Below are 25,800 nucleotides of genomic sequence, written 5' to 3'. Positions count from 1 at the left end.
CAATTTCAAATTAAAACGAATAAAAAATTGATGGGATTGTGCATTGCACGGGTGTGATACTAATTTTATAATAAAATATAAATGGAACGAGATTAGTGGAATTTGAAATTTACTTTTTATTAGTATAAATGACTCTTTGGGGACAAACTAAAGTGGAGAAACATGACTCCAAACAGAGGGAGTATTAGACATATATTAAAATATTATTTTCTTGTATTTTCATTTTTCTTTGTACTTTTTTTATTATGCACTTTTGTCTTGCATACATGAATTTTTCTCTTTTTAACTCTAGTTTTTTTGTACTGAATCGTTTCGTACTAGTATTTTTATTTGTATGAATCTCTTCTTCCTTTTTTCGGGTATTTTCACCTCTATTTTCTGAACATGTAATTTTTGTTTCGTTTTCTTCACTAAATTCTACTGTTTTGTTTATGAATGGCGAAAGGAAATAAATATGAAAGTACAGGGAGTAGGTCAAAAACAGAACACGTTCATTTATGGAAAGTTTTCAATAAATAATAACCATACACATCATTCCACTAACACTACTTCTCACATACTTTTTCTCCTTATCTCTTATTTTTTTCCCTTTTCTCTTACTTTACCAATTCTACATTAAAACCCATGTCATATACCAATTGCACTATTTTTTGTGGACGGAGGGAGTACTAACTATTCATGTCACATTATAGCTTAATCTCTTATCATTTCTCATAAAAAATTCATAATATAAGAATAAAGAATTTGATTCCAAACATCAGGGACTCCAGGAAGACACCAATGGCTGCAATCTGAGTAGCTTGTTGGATTTGCTAATTCCTCCTCACTTATAGTATGAAAAAAATACTTGTGAATTGAGGGATGAGCATCCCTTCTAAACTCTGACAAATGTGTTATATTCAAATATTCAATGTTTATGCCTCGAGTCCTCAGCTTCTCCAAGGCTAATTCTGCGACTCTCATTTTGAAACCAAGAATTGAAAGACCAATTGATCCCTCATCTAAAATTGGCTCTGTTTCTTTGTAGCAGTTGCGTAGCTCATCCCATTTTTTACCGCTGCAGGTGTGTGATTATATTTATTTCCATTAATAGAAAATTTATAATAATAGAGTGACTTACTATAGATGAAAAGGTGAAGGGCTCATGAAAAACATCTTTGTTTTTGTTCGATTTATGTTGATTTCTAGCCAATCCGACCATATATCGAGGACCATCTCGTAGAGCCGAGTGCTCATGCCATCCACTGTCTGATTTATGGCATCAGAGCTCTCGAATGATGTTCCCCATCTGAGAAGAGTATTGACTATTGAGAGGGGTTACGAGTAGGAAATTGGTTTTTATAGCAAACAATGTGTTAAATCTATTAAATCTTGTCTCACATCGACTTGATGATGATCCTAGACCATACTTATATATATGAGCTAGGATCATCACCAAGTCGATGTGAGACAAGATTTAATAATTTTAACATGATGCACTTACAAGATTGTCATAGGATCCGCCCACCACAAATAGGAATTAAATACAAGTATATCTGCATCGTTCCAATGCCTCGCGTGCTTGTCTATGCCCATAAGCCTAATAACTCGAGTTTTAACACGATGAATAAGTGGGTCGTCACAATTCGACTCAACCATGAAGGGAGACCAGTATAACCCGATCGTCGCATTATATTCCTAGTATTGGTCAAACATATGTTAATTTCACACAAAAAAATCCTCCACCCTTCCCTAAATATTCGTCACCTATTTTCATTTTCAACCGTCCCCAAAAATTTGTCACCTTTCACTTTTACCATTTATTATAGTTGACTCCACATTCTACTAACTCATTCTTACTCACATTTTATTATAAAACTAATACATAAAATAAGACCCACGCTTATTAACTTTTTCAAGCCACTTTCTATTATATTTTTTAAAATCTGTGCTGGAGCAAATGTGATGAATTTTTGGGGACGGAGGGAACACTAGTATAACAAAAATAAGTCAGTAACTCTTACCATCGAGTGGAAAGAGCGCATATTCTTGTCACGGACGACTGTTTTCAGTGACGATGGGCCAAGCGAGGACTCGATCAAGCAAAGCATGGACGTCCATTGATTCCGATTCAACGAGTCGCCTACAAACACGAGCTTTTTGCCCCTTATTTTCTCAAGAAACGCCGTTCCATTGAACCTATTTTCAACATCAATTTGAATATTCTAATCCCACCAATATTTTGTAAATTGAGTAATAGACACATACCTAGGAAGATCACATTGATGAGGTTGCCATCTCCAATTTTGATATTTCAAATCTTTTCTACCAAAGGACTCACACGCAAACTCACCCAACATAAACGAACATTTTTCCTCGTAGAAAGGGAGTGATACATTATCAAAAACCCATCTACCTTCAAATAAGTTGCAGCTGCTACTTGAAATATTCTCGTACGATGTCGGAACTTCGTTCTTGCTCAGATAAAATACGGCGCAGGCTAAAATCAACAGAGAGAAGCCAAGAATGCAGTGCGAGAGAATCCCCATTTTCAAATATTCATGTTTCATTTTTGGTTTGTTCAATGTCAGATCCAGACCATGAATTTCTAGTTGTTTGCTACTTTTTTAATTATTATACTGTTAGCGCACAAAATAGTTGTGCTTATCCCAATAATTTTCACATGATTCTTACATCATTTTCAAGAATATATTTGTTGTTTTAATCCAAGAATATAATCAACACAACCGCTAAAATAGTTAAACAAATATAGCCCCAAAAAATAATTACTACAAATTTATAATTACAACAAAGACGTTTGAAGAAAACAAAAAAAATGCTTATTAAATTGGTTTTCAAGAAGATTAGATTGTTAAACTTATCAAATTTCGGGTATTTTTTTTATAATTATGCAATCAAAGTTATTAATTTATTGTGACAATTGAACCAATCGTATTAAATTATGACATTGCTATGCCATCTTCTCGGTGATATTCCCCAGAGCTTTTGTTTGATTTTTCGGTTTTTCCAACCACCGCACAACGTGCGCATCAGCTTATATGCATTATCAAAACATTATATAATTATTATATAACTATACCGTGATTCCACCACCTACTTAAAGTAGTAGCACTAGTTAATTTTCCCCTTAATAAAAAAAAACTTTCAAATTAATAAACTGGCACACCAACTATTGTTTAATTCATGCTTATTTGATCGATGTTGTCGGTTCAGATTATAAAGGTTACAACGCTTTTACAAATGCTTTTAAAGTTAGTATCGTCTCCACAAATATGAGTCTCAATTTTTTCTAGCATAGATTTTAAGGAATATACAGAAAATTAGTTGAAAAAGTTATGACTCCCACATGTATATTAGTTTTAAAGGATATTGGCCCCTAATATAATGGAACTTTTAAAAAGTTAGAGTTTTTCCCACTAACTTTAAAATTGACAAATAATATCACGAACTTTACCCGAGTTTATATATCCCACCAACGAAAAAATTCCAGCTATATTAATGGTTGAAGAGCAATTTTAGAGGATGTACTTCAAGACAAATTATCCTCAAAGATTGAAGAACTTGAAGCTCTCGAAGTTGTTGTGTAGAAATTAATAAAAAAATCCGTATCAATATTATTTGCCATAAGTTTTTCGTTAATGGGAAATAACAAACTCGGGTATAGTTCGTGATATTATTTGTCAGTTTTAAACTTTGTAGGAAAAACCTAATTTTTTAAAAGTTTCATGATATTAGGAGCCAATATCCCTAGTTTTAAATGAAATAAGATATTGGAATGTGATACTATTACAACTAATAATAAAAATGAACTAAGACACTCATTGGCGGACTAATCAAAATAGAAATACGAAATTCCAATTCGCGGCCGGAGGAAGTATGAACCATAAATTTTATATTATCAATTTCATATTTGTTTAAAATTGGAATACAATTTTTTTTTCAGTTTTATGATACTAATAATCAAAATTGAAACTAATATGATAAAATTAAATATGATTAAAAAAAAACTATGTTGTTTCATATATATCATTATCTTTTAAACACATAATAATGTCTTTTTATCGTTAATACTCTCTCTGTCGTGTTAAAAATGAAACATTTTTCTTTTTTGGGTTGTCTTATTAAAAATGAAATATTTTCTAAAATAGAATCTCTACTTTTTATCTCTCTTACTTTACTCTTTCTTCATTAATTTAAAAAAAACACTACATAAAATCACATGTCCAAAAATAATTATTTTATATTTACAAAGGGAGTATCATGGAGTACTACTTATTCTGTCATATTAGTTTTAAATTTAAATATTGTAAGCAATTGAGGAATAAACTAAAATGTAGTAATAATTTTACAGTTTAACATTATGAATTGACCATAAGTCCACGAAAAATTATGATTTAAACGAAAATTATCCCTAAAAATATTTAAGAGAGTTCAAACGGTAGACATCGGCGATGCCACAAACATGTTGAAAAAGTTCTATGTGTCGGAATGACATCGTAGCAAGGATGTACAATGGATTTTGGCCATCTGACATTATTTATGGGCAAAAAAAGATAATTCACTATTTTTCTGAGTTTATTTTTAATTTTTTCTATTTTTTTTTAAAATTTCCTTGGGTTCATAGAGTTGTTCTAAGCGCTTATAATATGGGATGTCTTTGTTTTGAATGCAGTTTTTTATTGATAAGAATATATTTGTTTTAAAAAAACTAGGGTTACACCAAATATTTACCAATTCTGTTACTCCCGTCGTTTATTAAAAATAACAACTATTTTCATTTTACGTTGTTTCTTAAAAATAGAAATTTTAAAATCTTTCTATTTTAGGATATGGACCTCACAATCTACTAACTCTATTTTTACTACTTTGTCTCTTCCTTTCATCTTTTCCTTATTCTTACTTTACCAATTCTTCTCACTAACTTTACCAATTGGGCATTATAACCCGTGCCATTTCAAATGTTTCTATTTTTTTAATACGAAGGGAGTATTTTTCTATACGCTTTCGCATCAAGAATTCTTAATTAAAATATTTTATTTTCATTTTCAAGGCATATTTTGCTTACTATTTGTTGATGTTAATTAAATTTATTCAAGTAACTAATTGTATAATTTGTAAAGTAAGTAATAAGTACTACTCCCTCCCCGTGTCCCATTAAAAATGAAACGTTTTTCTTTTTGGATTGTCTCATTAAAAATGAAATGTTTTCTAAAACGAAAACAACTCTATCTCTAACTTTTTCATCTCTCTTACCTTACTCTCTCTTCATTTACTCACAAAACAATACTATATAAAATCCCATGTCAATTATCAAATATTCCATATTTAATGGGACAGAGGAAGTATTAATCTATCGTATAAGAAATGAAAGTGTATTTTGTGAGGCTTCGTTTGGTAGCTACATTTCTTTAGGATAATATTTATCCTGACTCAGTTTGGTAGCTAGGTTTCTCAAATGTTTATTTGGTATACAAAATAAATTAACTAACTGTCCGCGTCATATATTCAGCCCAGATAGGTACTCTTTTTCATGCTATTCAGCCCAGATAGGTTAGTACTCTTTTTCATGCTTTAATAGGATAATTGAACCAATAAAGAAAATAAGTTATAGTTATCTAGATAAGAATTCAAAGGAAGATAATTTAGTTTGATTACTTAATTACCCCATAATTTATTGAGTATCTAATCACCCCTGAGTGAGTAGAGTTTTCATGGAATTGAATTTGGAATGACCATGATAAATGCAGTAGAGTTAATTAAAAAAAGTAGTGATTTAGAGACATAATGTATCCAAGCTATAAGGGTATTATGTCACTTTGTCATAATCCAAATTATTATATGGACTAATATACCCTTATTTTGAATTAAATAATAATTAAATAAATGAATATATATCAATTAATATAAAAGGAAAGATAATCATATCAAATTAATATCTTTTATCTAAATATAAAAGTCAAACTCATATCAAATTACAATCTTTTCCTTTAAATATATCCAATCATAAATAAAGATATTCTTTACATTAAAATAATATTATATTATTAATTTTGTTTAAAAAGAGCGTCTTCTTCTTCCTTCAAACAAGCAGCCATTTTTATCTCTGTAATTTCACCTCTGCAATTTTTTTATTCCAAAGTTCAGCCCCTTCTACCATAATTCTGATGATTTACTCTTCAATAATATCAACTAGGGAAGGGCTAAAGAGTGTTTGCGAATTTTTTTCAAAAAATTGAAGTAGGAAAAAACACAAAAAAAAGTTCTTGGAAGGGGCTTAAGCCCTTTCTTCCTCCTTACTGTGTCCGCCATTGAGTTCAGGCTACTACTCCATGTCTCCATTGAAATCCGAATTCAAAAGATGCAAAATATGGTAGAGATGGAAAAAAGAAAAGAATGAGATCTGGAGCATCAATTTTGTAAAGAGAAATGGTAGAGATGAGAGAGAAATAATGAAGTTAGAGTATGAAAAAAAAGATGGGCGACGGAATGTGGAGGAGGGAGAAATCACAATCCCAATATTTGCTTAAATCATGCCTTCCATAAATATACATACAATTTTTTTAAATAATTAATTTTTAAATACAAATAAATATTTTATATGCATAAGGGTATTATGGTATATGTATAAAACATAAATTTAAATAAAAATATAAAATGACTATTTTAACCTCATTATGGCATTATGGTTTGGAGACATTAGGTCTCTAAAATATTTTTCTTAAAATAATTGTTTCAAGAGAAGAAGAGCAGCCATTTACAAAGTGTATTGTGCGCTAATTGATGACTTCTCTTGGTGCTTTTACTATATCTTTTTTAATACTGTACTTAATTTCCGCCGTTTACTCTGTTTCACTTTCTTCTTATACTAATTAAATTAGTAGTATGTAAAATAACTTTTTGTGTTTCCCACTTAATTATTCTCCCTTTTCTTTTCTCCTTTTCTTTCTCGAGATTGTATAAATTGTGTAATGGTTCTTTATTTTTGGAAAAAATCGCTTAATAACTCATGGATATAATGTGGATTAGGGCTCCCAACTTGAGTAAATATGTGGATTAGGGCTCCCAACTTATGGAGAAAAGATCCATATATTATTGGCCCATTTATTTACTTAAATAGATCAATGGAGAACTTATAAATACCTATCAAGAGTGTAGGAGCCGCAATATTGAGAGAAGAGAGAGAGAGAAAAACGTGTAGAAGGAAAGAAGAGAGAAAAGAGTGTTATCCAAGTTTCTGCACTGTGCAGTTTTGTCTTGATCGTAGGTCCAAACGTTGTCCGATCGACTCGAAATTTTAACTGGTGGTAGAAGACTTATGGTTCTTCACTCTGACCGAAGGAAATTGAATTTGAATGATTAGATCTTCAGTTTTAAATTTCTGAATGTGACGGCTGTTTCTTGAGATGTTTATTTCATCTATTTTGAAGTTGTATTAATTATCCAGTGCCTTTGTTGTGTTGTTAAGGATTAGATATCATTGTGTTGTATTCTCTCCTTGGTGATAGTGGATTTGATACACTGGTGGGTCTCGTGGTTTTTATCTCTTCACACTGAAGAGAGTTTTCCACGTAAAATCTTGGTGTTGATATTTTCTATCATCGTTTCTCATTATCATATTATTGATTCGTCCACAATAGGTGTTACTCCCTCCGTCCCTCTGTAGCTGAGTCGTATTCCTTTTTTGGTTGTCCCATTTTAGCCGAGTCATTTCCCATTTAGGTAAAAAGCACCAACTCTTCTTTCTTACTTTATTCTCTCTTCATCTCTCTACCTTTTTCCTTTCCTACTTTATTCTTCCTTCACTTCACTCACTTATAATATAATTTCTTAAATCCCGTGCTGAAATAACGCCTCTACTACAGAGGGACAGAGGGAGTATTATATTGTGCTCCTATCATATTCCTGCAATTAGAGAGGTTTGTTTATCCGCTGCGCCTTAGAATTAGATCATTTCTCCCAACAGAGTGGTACCAGAGCCACGGTTGTGGTTGTTTGATTTGCTTGAATTATGGAGACAATTAATACTAGCAAAATGGTTTCCTTGAATGGGAGGGCAAGATGAAAGATATTTTATTTGCGAGAAGTTTGCATCAACCTGTATTCGCTTCTATGAAGCCGCAGTTAAAGAATGATGAAGTGGACTTTTAAGCATGAACATGTGTGTGGTTATATCCGAATGTGGGTGGACGGCAATGTTCGCAATCTTGTTGAAAATGAAAAAAATGCGAAGACACTCTGGAATACTCTTGAGAAGCTGTACGCCTCCAAGACAGGTAACAACAAACTTTATCTGCTGAAACAAGTAATTAATTTGAGATACTCTGAAGGCTCGTCTATATCGAATCATGTGAACAAGTTTCAAGGCGTGTTAAATCAGTTGTCTAGTATTAGTGTTACTTTTGAGGACGACATACTTGGTTTATGGTTACTCAATACTTTACCTGACTCTTGGGAGGCATTTCGAGTCTTGAACACTAACTCTGCTCCTGGAGAAAAAATGTCATTTGATTATGCCAAGAATAGAATTCTCAATGAAGAGATTCGAAGGAAGACTCAAGGCACATCATCGCAGAATGAAGTCTTGTTTGCAGAGCAGAGGGAGAGAAATCCAAATAGAGGTTAAGGTAATAGTGGAAAGAGTAGAAGCAAGTCTAGATCGTCCAAATACAATGATGTTGAGTGGTATTATTGCCACAAGCCAGGTCACATCAAGAAAAATTGTTGGTCTTTAAAGAACAAGGAGAATGAGAATAATAAGAATACAGAGAGGTCTGAAGAAGATAGTATTGACCGTGTTGCTGACCATGATATTAATTTGGTCTCTTCTAATATATGTTGGATTAGTGACTCTGGTGCCGCAGTCCATGTCACTCCCAAAAGAGAGTTTTTCAGCACGTACACCAGATGCGATTTTAGTCCATTGAGGATGGGTAACAGTGGTCCTATTAAAGTTATAGACATTGGAAATATTCATCTGAAAATGAAGAATGGTTCTACAGTGCTACTTCGAGATGTCAGACATGCTCCAGATGTTCTGCTGAACTTGATTTCCAATGGGAGACTTGATAGTGATGGTTATGGAAATAACTTTGTTGATGGAAAATGGAAGATTAGCAAATGGTCCATGATATTGGCTAAAGGTTCAAAGTTGAAGGAAAATTTGTATATGTTGGAAGCTTCAGTTTCAGATGACTTAGTGAATATTGTTGGAAAATAGTGTTCACTGGAATTGTAGCATAAGAGGTTGAGTCATATTAGTGCCAAGGGACTTGAAACTTTGGTGAAGAAGAATATTCTTCCAGGTGCTCAAAGTTCTAGTTTTGAAAAGTGCTCTCATTGCCTAGAGGGGAAACAAAATCGAGTATCTTTCAAAACTAATCCTCCTCATCGGCAACCAAATATATTGGATTTGGTTCACTCAGATGCATCTTATTTTGTGACAGTTATTGATGATCATTCCAGGAAGCTATGAGTATATGCCTTGAAGACTAAAGATCAAGTGTTTGGTAAGTTCAACGAGTTTCAGGCCTTAGCAGAAAGATAGACCGGAAAGAAATTTAAGTGCATCAGGACAAACAATGGTGGTGAGTGCCATGGACAGTTGAAGAGTATTGTAGGCAACAAGAGATCAGACACCAAAAGACGCCACCAAAGATGCCTCAGTTGAATGGGTTGGCTTAAAGGATGAACATAACATTGATGGATAGGGTCAGATGCATGATACTTGAGTCGAAACTTCCATAGTCATTTTGGGTGATGTTCCAGAAAATGTTAATAATCTGACTCCTACGATTGCTTTGCAGGGTGATGTTCCAGAAAATATTTGGACTGGGAAGAACACCTCTTATGATCGTTTTAGGGTGTTTTGTTGCAAAGCTTGTTCATATTCCTAGAGATGAGAGGTCAAAGTTAGATGCTAAAGCAAGACAATGCATCTTTTTTGGATATGGTCAAGATGAGTTTGGTTACAGATTGTATGATCCTGTTGAGAAAAAGGTAATACGAAGCCGTGATGTGGTGTTTTGTGAAGACCAGACTATTGATAAGGCAGAGAGTTCAGATTCTCACTCTCATGATGACCTCGTTGATATTGATCCAAGTTATACACCACACTTGCCTACTACAGATGGTGGTAATGCAGCTGAAGCTGAGATGCAACTTGATGATTTTGTTGATGCCCAACAAGATGAAAATTTGAAAAATCGTCTAGATATTGATAATGATGATAGTCTACTAGATATTCTTCAAATGAGTACGTCCTCTTGACTGACGGGGGAGAGTCCGAGTACTTTGAAGAAGCTATGGAAGGTGTAGAGAAGCAAAACTGGTTTCTTGCAATGGAAGATGAGATGAAGTCTTTTCATGATAATGATACTTTTGATTTGATTCTGTTACCGAATGGTAAGAGAGCTTTGAAGAATAGGTGAATCTTCATACAGAAACAAGAAAAGAACTTTTCGAAACGAAGATACAAGGCAAGATTGGTTGTTAAGGGTTTGTGTTGAGGCTGGCTGCAAGCCTTGATTTCGAGATTGAGAAAATGGATGTGATGACTATATTTCTTCATGGTGATTTGATTGAAGAAATTTACATGGAGCAACCAAAATGGTTAAGGGTGACAGTTAAAGAGGATTATGTGTGCAAGTTGAAAAAGAGCTTAGTACCGTTTGAAGCAAGTTTCGAAACAATGGTACAACAAAATGTGAGTATGTGATGAGGCAACAAGGCTATACAAAGACTAGTTGTAACCATTGTGCGTTTGGTCAAATGATGACCAAGATTTTGCCAAGATGTAAGTTTGAAGCTTGTTGTTCTCTTGCCGGAACGACGAGATCCTCCACACAGTTGTGCGGGGGAAGATTTGTTGGATTAGGGCTCCCAACTTGTGGAAAAGACCCATATCTTTTTGGCCCATTTATTTACTTAAATAGGTCAATGGAGAACTTATAAATAACTACCAATAGTGTAGGAGCCGCAACATTGAGAGAAAAGAAAAACGTGTAGAAGGAAAAAGGGGGAAAAGAGTGTTTTCCAAGTTTCTACACTGCGCAGTCTCGGGTTTTGTCTTGATCGAAGGTCCAAACTTAGTCCAATCGACTTGAAATTTTAACTGGTGGTAGAAGACTCGTGGTTCTTCATTCTGAACGAAGGAAATTGAATTAGAACGACGGTTAGATCTTCAGTTATAAAATTCTGAACGTGACTGTAGTTTCTTGAGATATTTATTTCATCTATTTTGAAGTTGTATTGGTTATCTAGTGCCTTCGATGTGTTGTTAAGGATTAGATATCATTGTAAACTTCTTGGTTGTATTCTCTCCAAGGTGATTGTGGATTTGGTAGACTGGTGCGTCTCGTGGTTTTTATCTCTTCACATTGAAGAGAGTTTTCCACGTAAAATCTTGGTGTTGATATTTTCTATTATCATTTCTCATTATCATATTATTGATTCGTCCACAATAGATATTATTATATTGTGCTCCTATCATATTCTTGCAATTGAGGAGGTTTGTTTATCCGTTGCGCTTCATAATTAGGCCATTCCTCCCAACATAATATTCTATCAATGCATTCGAAATTAAAATAGGCCGCACAAGAGATTTCTTTGAATTTGCGTCGACAGCCAGAGTTTTGTGTGCCCTATGTGTAAAATTATGTTTACTTTTATGTTGGTAATTTGCTTATTAATAAATATTTATTAGAATAATATTATCCACTCACAATTTAAACATAAATGAAAATCTATATAGAAATTAAAGTATTTGCATAATTAATCAAATATACCTAATACTAACTAATGAAAATCTAACAATCTAAAACTAAATAATTTCACATGATTTTTAACTAGTTAAGTAATCCTGACTACATAACAAACAAACTCTAAACGTGCAAGATTTAATCAGGAAGATGATCAAGCTGTAAAGAAGAATAGAAGAATATTTGTGTTAGGATTAGTATATCAAAGGATGTTTCGAACATGTTGCACGATTACAATCCACTTTTAACCCAAAACGAGAAAAAAATAATTTTATTGAATTGTGTTTATTTATACATTTATTTGGATGTTTCTCAGACATTTAAAACAAGTCTAATTCTTGTGCATAGTAGCCTGGTCCTGAACAACGTTCACAGAAAATGATACAGTCGTTTCTTTGCAGAACTAAAATAATATTCCCTCCGTACCATAATAGATGCCGCACTTTCCTTTTTAGTTTGTCCCACAAAAGATGTCACATTTCATTTCTCTCTCACATTAATATAAATCTATTTTCTCTCTCATCACAACACGCAAAACAACATCTCCTAAAATCCCGTGCCATTTCCCAAGTGTGCCATCTATTATGTGGGATAGATGGAGTACTTTACAACCTAGATCGACATTGGTTACCTAATTTGCGTTGTTAGTCCGCATGTTCCCTTACCTTAGGAAATCGACATTGTTGTGGTATAACTAAAATAATCTAACATATATTACAGATGAGATAAGTCTTTGTTGACTATTTACTAAAAGGCGTGATCTCGGTGATTGTTATTTTTTAATCATTGTTGACATAACATTGAACATGTAATAATGATTTATTTTTTTAAGAGGATCAACAATGGTTTCTCATCTACCCTCGTTATGAGTCAAATCCCCGACGTATTGGTTAGAGGGAAATCATCTTACCAACTGAGCTACGCTTCATTTTCGTATGCGATATTGGTTATATTCATTGCTTTGATTTATCAAAAGGTGCGAGTTGTTCGTAATCCAAGAATCCTGACATCTTTGGTGATCGATATTTAAAGGTGGTAGTATTGTTATTGCAATGAATCATGTACTGGTGAGTCCAATTTAATACTCCCTACGTCTCACAAGAACATGCATTTTTTCATTTTTAGTCCGTCCCACAAGAATATGCACTTTCCAATTTTAAAAACTCTTTTATTTCTAATGAGATAGACCTCAGTCTCCACTAACAATACTTTATTTATTTTTTCTTTCTACCTCTTTCTTATTTTACCAATTTTTGCATTAAAACCTTTGCCGAACTCAAAGTGCATATTCTTTAGAGACAGAGGAAGTATTATTCCAAAGTAAAAATAATTTATGTTTTTCGTGAAGGGATGTACTATGTAACTATGCAATTCTGGAGGCCTCATTGAGAAAAGAGGGTTATAGAAACAGGGACACAACAAGAATTCCTGGAATACCTAAACCCTAAAAAAAAAAAATTATTCCTGGAATCGGTTAAGATATTTCTAAATTAGAAAGAAAAAGACATAGTTCCTTTCCATGTCTATCAACAAAACTATGTCAACCCCGCTTGATCTATACAATTGTGAAAAACTTACTTTACATTCTCTCTTTCCTCCATCCATAAAAAATAGGAATGTTAACATCTAATATCATGGAACTTTCAAAAAGTTGGATTTTTCCCACGAACTTTGAAATTGACAAATAATATCACAAACTTTACCATGTGTTTGTTATTTCCCACCTATGCAAAAACTAAGGCAAATAATTTTATTTTACAATTTTTTTTCGTAATTTCTCGACAACAATTTCGAGAGTTTCAAGTTTTTCAATCTTTGAAGATAGTTTTTATTGAAGCACATCCTCCAAAATTGTTCTTCAATCTATTAATATAGCCGTAATTTTTGCATTGGTGGGAAATAACAAACACATGATAAAGTTCGTGATATTATTTGTCAATTTCAAAGTTCGTGGGAAAAACCCAACTTTTTGAAAGTTTCATGATATATAGGTGCCAATATCCCTAAAAAATAAGACACATTGTGAATTACACAGATTTTAATGTAGAATTGATAAAGTAAGAGAGAAGAGAAAAAAGTAAGAGTGAAGTAATGTTAATGGAATATGAGGTCCATATTACTAGTAAGAGAGAAGGGAAAAAAGTAAGAGAAGTATTGTCAGTGGAATGTGAGGTCCATATTATTAGAAAGAGAGAAGGAAAAAAAGTAAGAGTTGTTGAAAACTTTCCTTTTTTTAAATATGCTCTATTTTTTGTAGAAAAAAAAATGACAAATGTGCTTTATTTTTCGTGGACGAATGAAGTATAACTAATTTGTGAAAGGCATACATCCAAAAAATGATACTCCTCCGTCCCATAAATGATGTCGCACTTTCCTTTTTAGTTTGTCCCCCAAAAGATATCACATTTCCCTTTTCGGAAAAAGTTCTCTCTCACATGAATATAAAATTTTTATTTTCTCTCTCCATTTAACACACAAAACCAAACCTCTTAAAATCTCGTGTCATCCCACAAGTGTGACATCTTTTGTGGAACGGAGGAAGTACATAGCGCTCGAAAATATAGACTCTTGTAAAATATAGACTACTGTTATTTTAAAAATATGATTAAGATAACTCATATATGTCTAATTTGAGAAGCATAATTCAAATCTTTTTATTTATAAAAGTAATCGTAGTATTAAAAATAAGTTAAATTTTATCTATCGACTGTATGTTGGAAAAGACTGTGGCTGGAATGTAAAACACAAGTATAGAAACTATGGGTTAGTGGGGCCCAAAACCATTTTCCCTAACTGAGTTTTATTAGAGTTGTCTTGACTTGAACGACTGCAGATGCCAACTGCTCACCAAATATTAAACTGCTCTACCTAACATCCCAACATCCAAGTTGTTATATTGTGCAAAATAATAAGATGAACTCATACAGTTGTTTGATTGGCCAACTTTCCTTTTCATTTGTATGTATGTAGTAGAATTCAAGACTCATTACTTAAACTTGTTCTATCTACACATGTAGAGTACATTGTGCGTTCTAATTTATGTATTGAGAAGTGATAGAAGTAGTAGTTCGTAAGAATTCAATAGGTTCAAGAGTACACTTTACGACAATAATTCATATACATAGATAATTATAACCTGGAATTAAGTATTCCCCTATTCCGATAAATATGAAACATTCAACACGGGTTTTATGCAGTGTTTATTTTGTGAGTTAATGAAAGAGAATAAAATAGAAAGAGAGAAAAATCGTTGAGATAATATTGTTTCTAAGTCAATGTTGATAATATTTTATTTTTGTTGTATCCCCAACCACATACTATATACTTTACCTTTTGGTCGTATCTCCATTCATGCGGTGGATCATTTTCTTCATTCGAAATACTATCTACAAAATATTTATTTAAATTCGAGCCAAACTAAGTAACATAGTCAATAGGCGATCCTATTATATGGAGTACTAGTAAATAACCATGAATTTAGTAAAAGTTGAACTCAAAATATTACAATCACATTTCATTAAAGGGTACGATTTGTATATAAAGGACCATTAAGATATGATAGTATAACAAAAATAAACTTTTTATGCAGCACAGATCAATTAATCATCCATCCTTATTATTTTACTGGTACGTGTAACTTTAGTGACGGAGGTAGTATAAATTAAGAAATCTTTTTATATCTGAAATCTGTCAACCTTCTATTGAATTCTGTTATTTTGATATATTTGTCACTTATTTTCATTTTGTCCATCACTAAAAGTTTGTCATCTATTTTTATAGAGGGCCTCATATTTTATTATTTTCATTCACATTTTATTATAAAACTAACATATAAAAAAAGAATCACATTTCACTAACTTTTTCAACTCACTTTTTATTACATTTCTTAAAACCCGTGTTGGTTCACATGGTGACAAATTATTAAGGACATTGGGAATAATATTATACTCCCTCCGTCCCATAGTAGATGTCACACTTGGGGATTGACACGAGATTTTATGAGGTGTTGTTTTGTGTATTAAGTGGAAAAAGAAAATTATATATTTATATTAATGTGAGAGAGAACATTTTCCAAAAAATGAAATGTGACATTTTTTGTAGGACAAACTAAAAATGAAAGTGTGAGGGACAGAGGGAGTACATAGGAATTTTGATCCAATAATCCATTAACTTTCCCAACAATCTGTTATTTCCCATAAAGTATAAAAGTGGTAAGAAAAATCACAAATTTTGGCGTTAGTTGTTTTTATCCATGACGGTCAGAAGGTGGATCCAGATGATTTACGTGATATTTTAAATCCTAGTTGTCGCTACTTCTCTTCATGTGGCGTATGATGTGTAAAACCATAGGGTTAAAATTAAAATATTTAAGAAACAAAATAGTATACCGGCGATTCAAAGTACGATTTGTCGGTCAAATTCAAAGATTTATCGAAAAAGTTAAGGAATGAAACGTCGTAAAGTTTTAAATTTTTTATGTGCAGACGCAGACTTTACAATTGTCCACTAGAACGTATTTTGCCAGAATATTCAAAATCGGGTCGGTCTAAGGAAAAAACACGCTCTGCCCAAATTAATAGTTTTAGGGACCAAAATATCTGCATATTATTCAAATTAGGAGTACTTGCAATTGAAATGAAAAGATATACTCCATAAAGCAATGATGAAGTAGAAAGAAAATCAAAGCAAGCAACCACTAGGAAAAGGTATTGGTTCCACTAAACCAGCAAAGATATATCCATTCCACCCTAACAATTCCCGATAGCTCAACACCACCTAACTCCCATAAACAGAAACAAATAAAAACCCTACACAAAATAAACCTATGCTTCAATCGAAGAAAAAACCTAAGTTATGGTTAAAAAAAGCAATGTCTCATCCGATTTTCTTGCGGCGGCGGTCGATGTCAGATGTAGTTTTCAGACGCTCGTAGTGCTTCTCGTGGCGGCGCTGGTGGTCGGAGCCGTTTATCTGACGGCGGAGAGCGGCTACTTGATGCAAGAAGATGAGGAGGGGCAGAAGGTGAGGCCAGCCGTCTGCGATTTGTTTTCCGGGAGATGGGTTTACGATAACGAGTCTTATCCGCTGTATAAAGAAGAGGAATGCACGTTTATGTCGGATCAATTGGCATGTGGGAAATTCGGGAGAAGTGATTTAAACTTTCAGCATTGGAGGTGGCAGCCTCACCAATGTGACCTTCCTAGGTCTCTCTCTTTCTCCCCCATGCATATTAATATTTTTGCGATAATAGCCTTTTAAATCATGACATGTTGTCAAATTTTGGTTAGTCTCATCGTTTTTGGAATTGGAGTATTAAATCATGAAGTTTTGTCAAATTCTGGTCAGTCTCATCATCTTCGGACTTGGAATATTACATTACGAAGTTTCCTGAATCTTAGTCACAACAAAATTTCTATTTCCACATTTTTATTTTCATGCATGGACATAATTTTGTTTTGCTATATATATATAGTATAATACGACTTTCATTTAAAAAATAAAATTTGACTTGTTGCATTTTGATACATTTAACAATGGTGTGCTTTTGGAGACGAATACTTGATTGAGGATATTATTTTTGGTAGATGATTTTTGAGCGAAGTGGAATGTGTGTTTGTTGATGTTAAAAAAGCTAGGTTCAACGCCACAGCATTATTAGAGAGATTAAGGAATAAAAGGTTAGTTTTCGTTGGAGATTCACTGAATAGAGGGCAGTGGGTTTCTATGGTGTGCTTGCTCGACAAAGTTATCCCACGTGGCCGAAAATATATGCACAACAATGGCAGTGCCTTGATCACCTTCAAGGCTAAAGTGAGTTCACTTTTCCATTTTATTTTATTACTATTATTTACTACTTATAAATATTCTTAATATATAATTGAGTGAATAATAATAAAATGGCTTTCTCTGTGGTAATTTTTTAAAATTATGGTTTGTGAAGGACTACAATGCGAAAATCGAGTTCTATTGGGCTCCGTTGCTAGTGGAGTCAAACTCAGACGATCCGGTTAGTCACCGATTACCGGATCGCATAGTGAGAGCTCAAGCAATTGAGAAGCACGCGCGTCATTGGAGTGATGCCGATATACTCGTTTTCAACACTTATCTATGGTGGAGAAGACCTCAAATGAAAGTTTTGTAAGTTACTATCTATATTTAGAAAATAATACTACTAGTACTCTTAATAGATTTGGTGAGATTATGATATATGCTGATAAATTAATTAATTGATTGGTTAGGTGGGGTTCATTCAATACTACAGATGGAATATATAAGAAAATAAAGATGCTTCGTAGCTACGAGATGGCTCTAAAAACGTGGTCGGATTGGTTGGAAATTCATGTGAATCGCACCAAGACCCAACTGTTTTTTATGAGCATGTCCCCAACTCATGAGAGGTATTACTAATTTATATATACTACTTCCTCCGTCTCATTAACACCAAGTATTTTGTATGTCTTGATTAATTGACGCCTTTATATTTTACTAACTTTTGGTAGTGGACCATGTCATTACACTGACTCATTTCATTTAAATTTTATTATAAAATTAATACTCATATGTTCCACCATAATTGAGTCATTTTTTTCATTTGGAAATTTTATTTATAGTTGAGTCATTTCCCTATATGTTAATAATTACCTCACCTTTCATTTCCTACTTCATTCACTTTCTTACTTTATTCTTTCTACTTTATTCACTTTTTTACATTATTGTCTCTACTTTTTCCCGTCTCTTACTTTTCTTTTCTCTCTCTCCATTTAACACAATAAATATTTTTTCTTAAACGCCGTGCTGAAAAGAAACGTCTCAACTATGATAGAACACACTGAGTATATAAAAGTAGGACTCACTTTCCACTAGCTTTTTCCGCCAATTAATGGTGGTTGAAGGGAATAGATCCGTGATCAAATATTATAAATATAGAAAAATGCATATACTACTTATTTTTGAAAATTTTAATAAGCACTACTAATAAAGGTGGTGACAAAATTCAGAGCAGAAGAATGGGGAGGAATGAAAGGAGGAAATTGCTATAGTGAAACTGAAATGATATCAAAGGAAGGGTATATTGGAGATGGAACAGACCCTAACATGATGAGGATAGTAGATGCTGGAGTTTATGAACTCCAAACAAGAGGTGTAAATGTGCAAATGATAAACATAACTCAACTCTCAGAGTATAGAAAAGAAGGCCATCCTTCCATTCATAGAAAACAATGGGAGCCCTTGACAGAAGAGCAAAAATCTAATCCACTTGGTTATGCAGATTGTATACATTGGTGTCTTCCAGGAGTTCCTGATGTCTGGAACGAACTATTGTATGCTTACATTTTTAACAATGTATCCAACTAAAAGTTGGCGTTATTATTTGTCACGAGATAATTTTACCAAGGTAAAATTATAGTACTAACAAAAATGAAATGGAAATGTTTTTTTTTTACATAATTGAATGGTCTTATTTGGCTTTGGTCATACAAATTTATTTTGGAATTCACAGCATTAATGATTTCACCAAACACTGAAGAAATTGTAATGGAATTTGTTCAATGTCTTAAATTTTAATGGAAGGATTGCATGTGCCCTGCCTTAAATAGTGACTTGTCTGAAGATGGATGAAGGAGCTGTAATAAATACAAATATGAATGATTATTTTTCGATTCCATAAACTGATTCCCCCACAATTATAATCTTCTTCCTCCTCTAATTAGTAGCTTAATTATTTAAGTTCATTACAAACTAGAAATTCTAATTAATTAATGTATTAAGTGCGGATGATTGCGGGTACAAAAAAATTTACATTTATTTGCACACGACAAAACGAGCTCCTGCCAAGGCTTTATGAATTTTAATACTGCGTATGTTAGTCCCATTCACATAAACACTCTATTCACACATAAAATAGTTTATTTTTGTTTTCGGTAATTCTTCTCTTTCTAATGAAATAAGCTTTATTTTCCACTAACCATCGAGTATTTTTCAATCCACATCTCTCATAATTTAACAATTGTATATCGAAACTTGTGCCGTCACTATAACAAAAAAAATCGGATAATGACACTTTTTAACGCTATTAAGAATGTTAATTTGTGTGTCTAATTATACTCCAACACTTCATAAAGTAAGTGTCCTTATTGTTAGTATCTCAACTACAATTAGGGGACACAAATAGAAGCATTCTAGAAAACTAAAAGATTAAGATATTTTGTCCTCAACTTAGGGACGCTTTCTTTCGCATCCTAAATTATGATTATTTTTAAAATTTCCGAATGCTAGTAATTTCCTCAGCTTAGTAATTTGTGTGCATCTAAAAGATCCAAGAGTGTATATTTTGGAAAAAAGGGGATAGTTGTTTTTTCACGATCGAGAAATGATGAGGCGATGTGTAGTTGTATATGCTTATTTAATTTTTCTCTAAATTTGGAATAAAAAAAAATATTTTTTAATATATTTAATTTTTTTTTAATAGTGAGTGCGTTGGAGGTTGGATCGTAGGTGGTTACACCGTAAAATATCTCGTCCGCTGCCATTGCGTCGGTGTGAAGCTGACGTCTTCAAATTTTTGTTCTGACTTCTAATTCAAACTAGTAAGTAGTAACAGTTACTCATATATTTTTGCACAGTTGAGATTTGATATGATATTTTTATTTCCGTATTCAATGTATTTTCGTCTCACTTATCAGTCTATATAAAATAGTCTTACTATCTTCTATTTATTAAAATTAGTTATATCATAAAAATGAAAGTTACTCTGGTAGATAACTTTACCTTACAATGAGTACCACGGATCCCGTAAAAAAAGTTTGTATGGGACCTAAATAAAATCATGAAACATTTATTAAATTTAATGTCACACATAATTTACGTGGTGTGAGTACTTTGGACCTTATAGACTTTATTCAACTTAGGTCCACATTGAACCTTACCAAATTGTATCCAACTACTTTATTACAAAATCTAAGACTCGACAAAAGAATGAAAGCAAAAGATTATTGTGTCGGCAGCTACCGTTAAAGTATATGCACTATAATAACTTTATTAAATTATATCTTGTTTAATTATCTATTTAAGAACTAATTGCCTTGATGAGGACCGTTGAAATTCACCCTTTTCATCTAATATTCTTTCACTTACTAAATCGGAAAAATTTTCTACTTACATCCGTCCGCCGTTAGTTAACACATTTGGACTCGACACGGACTATAAGACATGTAATGAAAAATGAGTTGAAATACATTAGTCGAATGAGAGTGCTACTTTTATATACTCCATTGTTCCATTTAAAATGAAACATCTTGCTTTTTGATTGTCTTAATAAAAATGAAACGTTTTCTAAAATAGAAACAACATCATCACTATTTTTTCATCGCTCTTATTTTATTATCCTCTTATTAACTCATAAAACAACAATATATAAAATCCCGTGCCGAAAAGCAAATATTTTCTATCTAATGGGACGGGGGAGTTTTAGTTTTAAAATAAAATGTGACTTAGAATGAGTTAGTGGAATGTGAAATCCATTTTTAAAAGTAGTAAAAGGTAAATGTAACAAGTATTGGTAGCCGAATTAAAAATGAAACTAGTAACAAGTAATTATGACGGACGAAGAGAATATTAAATTTAAAAAATTTCGTTCACCTTGTTAACACCTTCCATAAGAACCACTAACATTCAGTTGATATTAGCAGTTTTTTCCAAAAAATAAGATCTTGATTATATTCACAAATTATGACAATACATCTACGAACTATATATATGTATTAGAAACATTATTAATCTGAAATATTGAGTGGCTCTTAGACAACGCATAAAGGGAGGCTTCTATTTTGTCACTATTCACTGATGTAAATTCATGTCTATCACTTGCAAACAAGGGCCAAATGCCAGCTCACTTGCCCCACACAATATTCGTTATCAATTAAATTAATTAATTAATGCTATTGCTAACGATGTTTTATCTTCTAATAATAACCCCATCAAATGTCTATCACTGTACAAACCGACACTCTTAGTTAACATACCCTTTTATTCTATATAAAATCGTTCCTAATTGTAAAATTGTTGTTATGATTTCTTTTAACAAACGGTCATGTGTTTTTGACAGAGTGGAGAAGCGACGATGGTTCTTGGATTAAAGGAACAAATATTCTTGCAATAATGCAAGAAGCATGTGAAATTATTATTGGGATAAAGCCCAAATATTTTGTGTTCACAAAAAAATAAGACCACATTACTAGAAAATTTGGTGTAGAAAAAAAAAATGAAGCATGAGAAAATGAAAATGGGGATGGTTTCTCACTGCATTCTTGGCTTGTCTCTCTTGATTTTAGTGGGAGCCGTTTTTTACCTGACAGGTGACTTCTTAGGCTTCTTGGATCTGCAGAAGCAGCTCAAGAATGCATGTAACGACGCCGGAAATGATGCTCCGGTGTCGTATGATGAGGAGGCGAGGCCGAGTTTGAGTCGGAGGTGTAACTTGTTTGAAGGGAGATGGGTTTTTGACAACCAAACAGTTCCTTTGTATGAGGAGAGGAATTGCTCTTTTATGCTTCCTGAGTTTGCTTGTGAGAGGTATGGTAGGAAAGATTTCAAGTATCGGAATTGGAGGTGGCAGCCTCATCACTGTGATCTTCCGAGGTAGGAATACTTCTTTTTTTATTTTCTTTAGAAGATTCAAATTTAGTTTTACTTATTTTTTTTTATTTGAAAAAGATTCAACGGAACAGCGTTGTTTGAGAAAATAAGGGGGAAGAAGCTCGTGTTCGTGGGTGACTCGTTGAATCGGAACCAATGGACGTCGATGCTCTGCTTGATCGAGTCTGCGCTAGGGCCAGCTTCGCCGAGAAGGATTGTGCGGGATGAGAATATGCATACGTTCGAGTCATTTGTAAGCCGTACATTAAAATAGTTATTATAAGAAATACTACTATTATCAGACATGAAAATGTTTTTATGTTGTTTTAGGAATATAATGCTACGATCGCATTATATTGGTCTCCGTTTTTGGTAGAGTCGAATTGTGACGATCCAATTATTCATCGTGTTAAGGATCGGGTCGTTAGATTGATGGGGATAGAAAAGCACGCTAGGCACTGGAACGATGCAGATATACTCGTCTTCAATTCCTACTTGTGGTGGACGGATCCGATGACAATCGCGTAAGTAAAGTTGTTGATAATATTGAGTTTTTGTATATATAAGTAAAAAAAACCTCATCTCTCTGTTTTCTTGTCTTCTTTTCGTAGATGGGGAACATCTTTAGGGAGCTCGGATACGAGAAACAAGACGGTGGATAAGATGAGCACTCGTCTCTACGAAATGGTCCTCGACGTGTGGTCAGATTGGCTAGAAATCAACATAAATCGAACTAAAACAAAGATGTTTTTCATGAGCCCTTCTCCTTTTCATCTCTAGTAAGTCAAGGAGTGATTTCAATTTTACGTTATACTACTATATAGTAGTTGTCTAGTTGATATAGTTGAGGTAACGAGTGACACTGCAGCGGTGAAACATGGGAGGAGCAACGCAATTGCTACAACGAAACAGAGCCAATTTTGGATGAGAGAATTGGTCTTTCAATAGTTGAAGCAAGAATGAGAGCAGCAGAAGTTTGTCTGCAAAAACTAGGGACTCGAGGCATAAACATCGAATATCTGAATATAACGCATTTGTCGGAATATAGAAAGGATGCTCATCCATCGATTTACAAGAACTTTTTTCACACTGTAAGCAAGGACCAACTATCGAACCCTTCCAGCTATTCCGATTGTACTCATTGGTGTCTACCGGGAGTCCCCGATGTTTGGAATCACATACTATATTCCTATATTATCAATTCTTGACATGGATCCAGATTAGGTAATAGAGTATATGTATATCTATCATTTTAAGTTTTGCATTACAATTGGAGATGGTCTAACAACATTATTTTGTGTAGGTATTGAGAACATGTCGTTGAATGCATTCAAGATTATTGATGGATGCAATTTGCCACGAAGATCCACCATTTTGGCCTATTATTTTATGGGTTAGAAGATGCTCAATTAAAGGCTTAACCTTCCAACAAACGAAAATATACTGTAAACACATAATGTATTATACTTGATTCGCTCCATGTAGATATATTTATTCCATTTATTGTGCATTTATTGTTATAGTTTGGTAGACAGGGGGTTGAAATTGAAAGTACAATAATTGCTAGTTGATGGGGGACGAGTCGGTTGAAAATTACTACTCCTTCCTGCCGTTTTATATTTTTAATTGTCACAAGTTGATCCGAATGTGATTTTCCTTCCTGCCGTTTTATATTTTTAATTGTCACAAGTTGATCCGAATGTGATTTTAACAAATATAGAGGTGAACTGGTGGAAGTCGTTAATTCCTAACAAATAGAAACTCTTTCTTTAATATTATTATTTTTATAAACGTATATAAATTTTTTTTTAACATCCCAATTTTTAAAAATGTAAAAATAATTTGAATATGAATATTAAGGTTGTAAATTTGAATTATAAAACTAAAATTAGAAGAACTTAAGTAGTAGTATTATACACTTTATATTTTTTTATAGTAGAGTTGAAATCAATGTCGAACTCTTCTTATAGACCGAACTAGAGACCAAATTTGGGTTATCCATTTTTCTTAATCTCGTGATTAGGATTAATTTACAATTAATTTAATATTTTATTTAATAAATATTTTTTTTAATTTTAATTTTTTTTAATTTTAATTTTAATTTTTTTTATAAATTTTATTTTATTTTTTAATTTTTTTAAAAAAAAATTAATTTTTTTTAATTTTTTTTATTCAATGAAAACTTGCTGGAGTAAATAATGAACCATATTCACCGCATAATGAACTAAATGAACATATGTTATGAAGTAATTTCGCATTCATTACATACCGAATTTACTTCAACTGAAAGATAATTATGTCATAACACATTATGAAGTAATAAACTAATGGAATGAAGTAATAACATAACTGAATGAAGTAATAAACTAACGAAATGAAGTAATAAACTAATGGAATGAAGTAATAAGTTCATTACTACTGCTTGACGTTTAACACAGTTAACATTGTATTTCAATAAAATGTCATATATACTTCATTACTAACGTTCATTTGGTTCATTATTTATTGGATATAGTTCATTACTATCGCTTAACGTTTAACACTAAAATTTATTGTATCATTAATGTATTTCAATAATATGTCAAAATTACTTCATAACATACTTCATTTAGTTCATTATTTAGTTAATATAGTTCATTATTTACTTCGACAAGTTTTTATTGAATAAAAAAAATTAAAAAGAAATTAAAAAAAAAGTTTACAAAAAAGAAATTAATTTTTTTAAAAAAAGTTACGAAAAAAATTAAAAAATATAAAAAATATTTAAAAAAATTTTAAATTTTTTAAAAAAAATATAAGAAAATAAAAAAAATGAAAAAAATAAAAAAAAATTATTGAATAAAATATTAAATTAATCGTAAATTAATCCTAACCATAAGATTAAGAAAATAGATGATCCTAATTTGGTCTCTAATTTGGTCTTTAAGAGTGGATTTGTGAATAATGAGACTCTTTTATAGTATGAGTTTATTCGAACTATATTAATTTATTGATGTATAAAAATTACACTTAGTTTAACTGAATATATTAGATCAGATTATATTTTTAAAAGACTTATGAGAACTAATAGTACAATAAAGAGAGAAAAATTTAAAGCCTATGTTATAATCAAATACACATATTCCAAGATATTTATCTATTAATTTTAGTTAAGTTGTGGGGCAGTACGTTTGTTGGTGCCATTTCATTATAGCTTGCTAGGTAAATATGAGAATAGAAAATAGGGTAATTTACGTGTAAATACATGATCTTTCAATTTTATTTATTTTTATTTTTTTAAAAATATAAATCTATGAACTTTAGATTTTTTTTTATTTTTCCCCAAATTAAAGCTGAGGTGCTCATCGGAATTGCCAACATGGTAGAAACGCCGGTAATCAAAACGACGTCATTTATTATGAAATGAGGT

General features: G+C 32.3%; 3 protein-coding genes across 4 annotated transcripts; 2 read left to right on the top strand and 1 right to left on the bottom strand.

Annotated features, from left to right (window-relative positions):
* Window positions 1-598: 598 nt before the first annotated feature.
* LOC125216479 (protein trichome birefringence-like 34) lies at window positions 599-2,596 on the bottom strand. The gene is made up of 5 exons (XM_048118194.1): window positions 2,248-2,596; window positions 2,004-2,178; window positions 1,484-1,677; window positions 1,121-1,288; window positions 599-1,057 (listed from the first exon to the last, which is right to left on the bottom strand). Exons 1-5 carry the CDS (start codon window positions 2,547-2,549, stop codon window positions 712-714), a joined length of 1,185 nt encoding a protein of 394 aa, XP_047974151.1. The 5' UTR covers window positions 2,550-2,596; the 3' UTR covers window positions 599-711.
* A 13,880-nt stretch (window positions 2,597-16,476) lies between these two features.
* On the top strand, window positions 16,477-19,205 carry LOC125211645 (protein trichome birefringence-like 34). Its single transcript, XM_048111525.1, has 5 exons — window positions 16,477-16,960; window positions 17,393-17,567; window positions 17,698-17,894; window positions 17,996-18,154; window positions 18,755-19,205. Exons 1-5 carry the CDS (start codon window positions 16,611-16,613, stop codon window positions 19,110-19,112), a joined length of 1,239 nt encoding a protein of 412 aa, XP_047967482.1. The 5' UTR covers window positions 16,477-16,610; the 3' UTR covers window positions 19,113-19,205.
* A 2,575-nt stretch (window positions 19,206-21,780) lies between these two features.
* Window positions 21,781-24,052, top strand: LOC125216177 (protein trichome birefringence-like 34). 2 transcript variants are annotated; one of them, XM_048117823.1, is made up of 6 exons: window positions 21,781-22,394; window positions 22,470-22,644; window positions 22,806-22,915; window positions 23,003-23,170; window positions 23,260-23,615; window positions 23,695-24,052. In XM_048117823.1, the coding sequence occupies exons 1-5, from the start codon at window positions 22,018-22,020 to the stop codon at window positions 23,597-23,599; spliced, it is 1,170 nt and encodes a 389-aa protein (XP_047973780.1). In that variant the 5' UTR covers window positions 21,781-22,017; the 3' UTR covers window positions 23,600-23,615; window positions 23,695-24,052. The 2 variants fall into 2 exon arrangements, with proteins under 2 accessions (XP_047973780.1, XP_047973779.1); XM_048117822.1 differs by having other exon boundaries at window positions 21,784-22,394; window positions 22,722-22,915.
* The last annotated feature ends 1,748 nt before the right edge of the window (window positions 24,053-25,800 follow it).

This window comes from Salvia hispanica, chromosome 3 (genome assembly GCF_023119035.1).
Source record: "Salvia hispanica cultivar TCC Black 2014 chromosome 3, UniMelb_Shisp_WGS_1.0, whole genome shotgun sequence".
In the NCBI taxonomy this organism is placed as follows: domain Eukaryota; kingdom Viridiplantae; phylum Streptophyta; class Magnoliopsida; order Lamiales; family Lamiaceae; genus Salvia; species Salvia hispanica.
The sequence above is the reverse complement of the archived record's forward strand: the minus strand, read 5'-3'. Positions and strand labels throughout refer to the sequence as shown.

Coding starts and splice junctions, on each gene's coding strand:
- LOC125216479 (XM_048118194.1), bottom strand. CDS start 2,549: ATGAAACATGAATATTTGAAAATGGGGATTCTCTCGCACTGCATTCTT. Junction 1,678..2,003: donor TGCGCTCTTTCCACTCGATG/GTAAGAGTTACT, acceptor GACCAATACTAG/GAATATAATGCGACGATCGG. Junction 1,058..1,120: donor CCTTCACCTTTTCATCTATA/GTAAGTCACTCT, acceptor ACACACCTGCAG/CGGTAAAAAATGGGATGAGC.
- LOC125211645 (XM_048111525.1), top strand. CDS start 16,611: ATGGTTAAAAAAAGCAATGTCTCATCCGATTTTCTTGCGGCGGCGGTC. Junction 17,568..17,697: donor TGATCACCTTCAAGGCTAAA/GTGAGTTCACTT, acceptor TGGTTTGTGAAG/GACTACAATGCGAAAATCGA. Junction 18,155..18,754: donor ATGTCCCCAACTCATGAGAG/GTATTACTAATT, acceptor GACAAAATTCAG/AGCAGAAGAATGGGGAGGAA.
- LOC125216177 (XM_048117822.1), top strand. CDS start 22,018: ATGAAGCATGAGAAAATGAAAATGGGGATGGTTTCTCACTGCATTCTT. Junction 22,916..23,002: donor ACGGATCCGATGACAATCGC/GTAAGTAAAGTT, acceptor TTCTTTTCGTAG/ATGGGGAACATCTTTAGGGA. Junction 23,171..23,259: donor CCTTCTCCTTTTCATCTCTA/GTAAGTCAAGGA, acceptor GTGACACTGCAG/CGGTGAAACATGGGAGGAGC.